At 31.7% G+C, this 8,961-nt stretch overlaps 1 protein-coding gene across 1 annotated transcript in view; it reads left to right on the top strand.

The window, feature by feature from the left end:
- The first annotated feature begins 4,730 nt into the window (after positions 1-4,730).
- LOC115239036 overlaps positions 4,731-8,961 on the top strand; it is a 21,214-nt gene continuing 16,983 nt past the window's right edge. The window contains exon 1 of the mRNA XM_029813339.1: positions 4,731-5,988. Coding sequence (XP_029669199.1) covers positions 5,971-5,988 — 18 coding nt within the window. The 5' untranslated portion in view covers positions 4,731-5,970. The remainder of the gene's footprint in view (positions 5,989-8,961) is intronic.

Here is an 8,961-nt window from a genome sequence, read left to right as displayed (position 1 = left end):
ATATATAATATATGCGATGTAATATTTTATAGTAAAGAAAATTCCACGTTTGTTCTACATACTCATTACGTCCGTGATTTCGCGTCAGACATTAATACGTAGCTTTAATGACTACCGTAACGGGAATACCAGATGTACCTAAGGTCAACCATGCAACGGGAGCACGCGTGAATATGGTATAATGACACGACATGTACCGCATACTTGCAAATTATACCCAGTATTACCGCCGTACGAAAAAAAAAAAGAACGAAAAGACGAGGAAGATACGGATTTACAAAGTCATAGTTGGCTAAAAAGAGATATCGCATTTGTTTGTTTTTTTTTTTCATTTCGAGGTAACTTGGATATGATTCTTGGGACAAACTCAGCCTGCGCAAGTAAATCAAAGTCAGAAGTTAAAATTGAAGTGTGTATGTGTGTATGTATGTGTACGTGCGCTCGTGCGTTGGTATGTGTGGAGCTCTTAAATCTTTTCCTCACATTTTTAACCTTTTGCTCTCCATTTTGTATTTCGGTTGCACGGCCGTATTATCATTAGTTAAACTTAACCGATCTATTCTATTCTTTTCTAGTTTTATCTTCAAAATAGGAGTCTCGATTAATTTGAATTAATATTTCACGTGCGCGAGAATAATCGATAGACAGATAAAATATTCGCGTCGTGAATTATTTCGCAGTTATTTGCACTTTCTCGTTCATTGGTCGAGTTGTTGCGCAGAGTTGAATTAAACTTGCAGGTTTATCCTGTAGCTGCATAGACCCCGACAAAGCGATCAGGCAAGCGTATATTCGACTAGTCCCATAGAGTAGCCAAAGTTAAAGCCGGAGCGCTTGCTCCATCAGAACACGATGCAAAGATGTTTTAATCTGTGTGAACCATTACGCTGGCAAAAAAAAACTTAACATTCAATTTTCATGGGATTTGTTTAAGTATTGATTACCGTACTATCGGGGTTTTTATTGCAATTGAGAAGATCATATATTATATTATAAGAATAGAGTAAGTCTATAATTTATACGAATTACTGTAAGAGAGTCGTATATAAAGTAAACTTTCTGTAAATTATGAATTTATTTTAATATGATTCTGCATTCTTTATTGGTTATTTATATATTTATAATTATTTATATATTACATAATTTTATCAATCTTCTTCCATCTCCTATATTGCAAAAATATATTTAGCACGAATATTCATTTAAAATATAATTAAGTGAGTATATTTTTGTGTGTGTTTTGTATCACATCTAACAGAAAGAGAATTATTAGTTTGCTATTTTACTTTTATTAAACGATGCTAGTACAATTATATAAACTTGACGCAGCATATCATTGACTTTTCATTTCTTGCATAATAACAAGGATCATGTCTGAATATGCGAGAGAGAAGTCGGACATCTCGATATAGCACCTTTAAACGCACCGCACCACGCGTTTTGTCCATTGTTCATACCTCGGGAGAGGGGATTTTTATTCTTTTTTTATCCTTTTCATCGATACAGATCAGGTTTCTCGAAATACGTGTACGCTATTCATGACACGACGACGATTTCCAATTTTTCTTTCCCAAAATTCTCGATATTATTTATAGCACAAATAGTGACAAATAAAACCATTTCTTTTTTCGCAGAAATACCACTCTGTGTGTTTTTTGAAGATTTTATTGCATTCGATAGAACGGAAGGTATGAATATTTCATGTCACCCATTTCACCTAAACAGAGGCGAATTTTATTTCATTTTTCTCGATAACATGGTGGAAATGCTCGCTGTCGCTTACATGATGATATACATATATGTATTCTTTCAAAGCCACTGAAAGTAGAAACGAACGGCAGCTTATCCCAAATCCCAGTCCTATAAGGGCAGATGTCTGAAAAGGGAAGGACAGAAACCAGATCGAATCCATTCCTTAAATGTGTATCCTGCCTCACCTATACACGTCCAAAGTCCAATATTCCCTTCGGCAAATCAACGTCGTTAAACGATAACATGCGGCTATCGATATCGCGGGACGTGTTGAACACGTCGGCCGCCTCTCGGTTATTATGTCGAACCCTCGTTTGTTGGGATTAAGTTTTTGGGAAAAGCAAAAAATATGTGTGTATGTAAGCGGTGTCAAGGAGACAGATTTAATTCAGATAGAAGATTCAATTCGAATCAACTCGATCGCGAACTTGACGCACGTGCGTGTCAACGTGAGATTGCGAAACTCGGAAAAATTAGAGCTTATTGTTAGCCCATTGTCACGCACGTGGCATTCATTCATCGAAAATTTAACGCACTATATATCGCGATTATTTATACTACATATCTTAGTTTGATATATTGATATCGCCACACGTCTGTAACAAAAGATTCAGGGTTCAATTTATTCGACTCTGAAATACATATTGTAAGATTTCATGCTCTCATCTGTTGTACTCACTAGTATTATGTGTTTCTAAATAAGTAAAAAGTCAAATGTATCTTTTTGACAAATACGTTAGGCGTGTAGAGTTTCCCTGAGAGGTAGTAGATAGGTAAAATTCCCTACAAATTATATTATGATTTAAATATATATATATATCGTTTAGATTAATGCTAATAAATATATGTTTTGTTATTATCATTATAATATAAAATAATTCAATATTCATGTACTTTTCATATATATCTTTTTTCTATAGATAATACGTTTACTTTTTCTAGTTTTAGATAGAAATTGAAAAACTGCTAAGTAACTAATTAAGAAAGTACAATTTTAAATGAATAGCTTCCCAGTGATATAAAGGCTTTTAATGAAGTGCCTCAACATAAAAGAAATGAATGGGAATCAAGCTTTTGTTGGGGAAAGTACAAAGTTAATAAGATACTTAATACCCTATTCACAATCGTCTCGCTACTTTTGTAAGACTTCTCTGAGGATACAAACTCTTAAAGTTTCAGGCTCACATATTCTGAAAACAACTTGCGAAGCATTTATTACTTTGTAAATTGTCTCACGTAACACTGAAAAAATTTTGTGCATTTATTTTGCCATACAATTTTACAATTCGTTCTCTCTTAAACTAAACAATTTTTCAATTCCATTAAAATTCGTGTGCAATATCCACATATCAAAAAATAAAAAAATATACACATAAAAAAACCAATTAAGAGAAGGATCCTTTTAATTGTTTTAATTATAGGACGACATTATAATTCTATATTGTAAGTTTTGAGCTTCTACAAATTGTTTTTAAACATGATTGCAAGATTAAACTCGCTACATAATATCATAATTGGAATAAATTTTATTTTGATATACAGTAGATATGCTTTTATACTTATAATTGAATCAATCTTTGCTGAAAGGGCATAAGTCAACATCAGAAATGAATTTCATCATGGCAACTGAATTGTTAAAATAATCTTTGAATTTCAATCAAGAGGTTTTCAAGTCAGTCAGTTAAAATATACATCTGTGCAGCTATTTAAAAACCATTTTTGAAGAAAAATATCTATATAATATAATTAATAATTACAAGAGAATATTTTTTTATCATTGACAAAATATTTTACAATAGTTACATTTAAAAAATTTTTATCTTGAGATGTAATACATTTACAACAAGAATTTACACACACACATTACTGTCGTAGCTTTAATATAGTACAAACATATAAATTCGAAAAATAAAGAGAAAATTTCGTAAATAATGAGAGCATGAAGAAAGCTAGACAACTTGTATTGGAAGATACGACACTGAAAAATGTGGTCCATTCATCTCGAATAAGGCTCAATACCTTGTTTTATCACGGCCAAAACAAGGAAGAAAAATCAATGCGGAAAAGTAAGTTTTCATTGATATATGTATTCGTTAAGAAACGTCGTAAAGAAACCATAAATCAACTATACGAGAAAAAGATATAAAGAATATTTCTTGAATAAAATCAGTCTCGCGTTGTAATACTAATATTAATCATATCTAGTTCTTGTACATTGTTTATCTTACAATTCTCGTAGAACATGTAATGATTTTTTTGTGTCTTATTTTCTCCACGGCATATAAGCGCGCTATTGTTTACATTCGCGGTTGTCTTGTCATTCGCGCGACGAGGCTCGAGCGGAAAGGTACGCGATGCTAATTATAAGCACTCCGTGAATCGTTATTCTTCGAGAAATCGCGATCGCGATAAATATCATGTAATACATTAAAAACTTGTAATCGTTTCGTACGATTATTATAGCAATTAACGGTCTTCGCGATTAACTAATTTTAATACGAGCGATTTGTAAACGTAAAGGTGGCGATTATATATTAAAGATTATTTATTTCACACGATATATATGTATATTCATTCGAAATAAAATTCGAAGCCCGATACGGGAATCATAAATTACTTTATTCCTGTTAAGATAATTATTTGTTCAATACTTGGATTTAAACTTATCTGTCATCGCGCTTTAAAACTTTCGCCGATCTAAATGTAACTTGCCAATTACACGATCGGATTGAAAGCGGACTATAATGAATTTTATATTGACCGATGAATCGTTGGATCGAGAGATTGAAATAATAAAAAATCGTGATGTGTTAATCGTTTATTAATATTAATTTAAAATTTTCAAAGAACAGAATATTCCATGTTGACAGGACATTCCAAAGGAATTTCCATTAGCAAGAATAACATAATTTTTTATCTTTTTGTAACTAACTAATTTTCTTTGTATACGTTTTGCTTATTTCTATTATAATTTTTAACTAAAAAGAACTCAAGGAAGGATCGAAACATTTTTAAGTGACTAGAGTGGATTATTCTTCTCATAATTATTATTCTCATTATTTTTTAATTTATACAGCGACAATGGCGTATTTAACTATCTTCAAAGCCTACATTATTACAATATTCCGAATTTTGTTTATAGTATAATAAATATTTTCTTTGAGAGAGGGAAGGAGAAGCGCGTATATGTATACATATACATACACATATAGCGAGCGCTACTGTTTACACGCGATCACCTTGTTGTCATTCGCACGACGGGAGTCGGGGAGCAAGCAGGTAATAGTGCGAGTCGTTTCGAGTGTGTCGTTCCATTATTTCTCGAAATACGATCGACAAGTATTGGAAATTGTTAAACGCGAACTCGGTGTTCTCACGAACACTACACACACGCACATCAATTAAAAGTTATATTCGTGCGATTAATTAATTGATGATTCATAAGATTACCGTAGAAATAGTTATTTATCTCAAAGGAGAGATATAATTATTTGAAAGAGAAATTTATGCGACAAGTAGTAATTATAAATTGTTTCATATTTTTACGGGCGTGATAATATTATATCAAATATATTTGAAATTGACTATATTTTGTATCAAGTTTAAAATTTTTCACCTATTTAAAAATAATACGCTCGTCATTTTTATCGGATTAAAAGAGCGGATTATCAGATCGAGTAATACAAGTAATAAAAAAATACGATACATAAACATTTGATAATAATACGTATATTTCACGAGATATGTTCGCGTATTTTCGCATGATTTATTCGATCGAAATCTATCATGCGAGTAATCAATAAAGAGATGACATATTTTTGAATATTAACGTTCTCTATAGAGTTTTAATTCTAACTTATATTTACATTTGTTATAATACAAAATAATAATCGTCCTAAAACGAGAGCGTATGCTACTTGTTAGCAACAAATGTAGCGTTTCATCGACGATTAACGCGTGAATTTGATCGCACGATTTTGGAGTGCTGAGCAAATCATATAGCTTCGTACGATCAGAATTTATGTGCATTGTTCTCCTATTGCAATATAATAAATCGTACGTGATCAACGTCGGGAATGTCGTGCAAAATGCCGCGCGGACATCGTATTCCACTGATTAGAGCACGATCTTGTAATTAAATGTGTTTTTGCGAGTGAGTGTCATATGAGTGTTACGAAGAAATAGCAGAGCAATAACCCAGAAAGGAATGAGGCAACGATGGAGCAACTGTGTGAGGTGAGCGCTTTATATAATAATTTATTTATTTTTTATTTACTTAAAAATAATTGCTCGGTATCTCCGCGATATCCAGTTTATACATTATTATGTAATATATTATTGCATATGTAAAATATATTTTAAATTTTTTTACGTGAAAATATTCAATACGTAACATTCGTTCTCTCTTTTTCTCTCTCTTTCGTATTGTCTATTTAAAGAACATATTCGTATTCTCTTTCGTATTGTCTATTTAAAGAACATAAAAAATTTAATCGCGCGCAATAATTATTTTCTGATATATTAATTATTTTAAATACACTGCTTTTTTATATAATTTAAATATATGTACCAATGAGTTAAATTAATTTTTATTTTAATCTCGAAGTAATGAATTTAATTGGATAAAAAAGTGTCTTACTTTACTGTCTATTTTATGCTAAAATAAAAACAAATAAAAAAGAATAATATATATTTCGTGCATTAAAACATGGCTGACAATGACAATATGTGTGTGTGTATTTGTGTGTGTTTTGTCGTATCCTCAGCAGAATTGTTCACACCCCCTAGAAAGACTCCTATATGAAGTGTAAGAAACATACACATATACATAGCATCCGCTGGATGACAACGTATTTTTCCATCAAGGGAACGTAATCTCTGAGACTTCGTTGGCAAAATAAATTCAAACAATTTCTCATACTGATATATATGTGTATACGTGTATGTATATGAGAGGAAAATAAAGTTTAACAAAGTCGCGTGTACATAAGACTTGGATTTTTAAATAGCAGACGCACGTGTCCTATTATATAGCCTTTAAAGTAGATCTTCCATACAGATATAGTTTCACAAATATTAATCAATCGATTAGATTTACAATAAAAAAATAAAATAAAATAAAATTGCATACTTTGGTATATTTTGATTCTATTTCTCTCTCTCTCTCTTTTTCTATCTTCCTACGTTTTATCTTTAAAAACAATTAAAATAAAAAAACATTGATTTAAAAAAATATTTATATACATCTACACATATACGAATTTCGTGAGCGTAATTTGAGAGAAAATATGAATATTTGTATTTATTTAACACAATATTTTTTTTAAACGTAAATTTCGATGGACAAGTTGCATTCTGATTATATTTTGATATTGCATACATACTTGCGCGAGATCTATATAAATTGTAATTAACTAATCGTTCGTTAGCCATAATTTTCTGACTTTGTGTCAAAGCGCCTTTGAATTACTGCGACAAAGCATGAATGTAGCCTTTGATGTGCAAAAACGTCAGCTCCAATTTTACGCGCCACGAATATATTCCCATCTATCCCTGTGTCTCTATCGCCTGGTGCCGATATAATTCAGAATCAAGAGAGCTATATACGGACGCGCAGATCGATAGAGTGTTCGTAAAGATTCATTCGGAAATGTTCGGGTGAGATAATCACGGATAATCGATATGATTTCGTAATGCTTTCAATTTCGCGAAGTCGAAATCGCGCGATTTCGTTTATTTCATTCCGACGAGTTCTCCCGTGACGAGTGTTTCGATGCGCTCCATTATCCGCTTTGCCGATTAAATGGCGTATCAATTTCCTGTCTTGAGCACGTTAAATAGTAGAACTTGTCTGGATATCGAGAGAACGAAATAGTTCGCTACTCTACCTTCATTACACAAGTTTTAATCAATTTGCCGAGCGTGCCTATTCGTTCCGGTACTTTTCGCGTAATCTAAGGGTGTGCGTAGAAGTTACCGTGTCAAAAGTTAACATAAAATTGTCCTCGATCTCTCTCATTTCATGTAGCTTCGGTATCCAAAGTGGTACACGTCGTCGAGAATGAATTTATACACCGACGCATCTACATCTTGTTTATTCATTAGATACTCCGTCAGACAAATATCGAATTCCCGGCTTCCGGTGGAGTATATATACTTTGCCAACTTAATAATTCCATTCGCATCTTAGTTCCCGAAACTTTGTTGTGACGCGAACAAATTTCGTTTCTCTACGCATTTGAACTTCCAGAATTGCATTCGTGTGAAATTCTACATAAATTTGCAATTTTGCTCATATAAATTTTTCGGTTATACAAATTAAATTCATTTACAAATTATAATATGCATTGACAATTAAAATATATGCATAATTCAAAATAAGTTTATGTCAATCCGGTGTTATATAGATCGCGCAATTTTCATTTTATAACGGTTATTTATAGCTTGAACTCATTTTAATTAAACGGCCACATAGATAGTGATGTACATATATATGTATATGTAATAATTTCCACGTGTAGATAATAATAACGGAGATCGTATTCAAATAGCGATAACGTCTAAACAGATTAAGAAAAGCATGCAGACGTTCTAGAAGCGTAAATATATAATCGTGCTTAATATCCAATACGCTGTAACGATAACACACACCTATTAGTAGAATTCCAATAAATTATATAGCAAATCAGCGATAATTGGAAAATACAAGAATAAAATCTTAATTAATTTATATGCATTGGCATGCGCCAACAAACCAAGCTTGTTTTGTGCTTGCACATAGACATACAACATTAATAAAAATTTATAAGATATACAGAAAAAAATATATATAGGAAAAGGATAAAAGTGGATCTCCAGTATAAAATTCTTTCCAATAAATCTGCAATAAAAATATTAGATTTGAAAAGAATTTATTCGTTAATAAACGTAGAATTTAATTATCGCGTCTAATAAACTTGGCAATAAACATCTTTTACAAAGTCCAATCGAGCTTTTGAAGCAAATGCAATTAAGACATTCGAGAGTTGAAATGAGAATTCAAAACGCGGACGATGGGAACAATAGCCTTCTTGTGTGTATTCGTTTAATCGCATATCTTTCTTCTCGTAAAACAATTATTATTTATTATTCTCGAAAAAATCATCGATGCCTAAAACGAGAACGTAATATCGAGGTTACATCTTCGATAAAAAAAAAAAAAAAAAAAAA

The sequence above is a fragment of the Formica exsecta genome, unplaced genomic scaffold (genome assembly GCF_003651465.1).
Source record: "Formica exsecta isolate Colony F162 unplaced genomic scaffold, ASM365146v1 scaffold363, whole genome shotgun sequence".
Classification (NCBI taxonomy): Eukaryota; Metazoa; Arthropoda; class Insecta; order Hymenoptera; family Formicidae; genus Formica; species Formica exsecta.
This window is presented reverse-complemented; position numbering and strand designations above follow the sequence as displayed.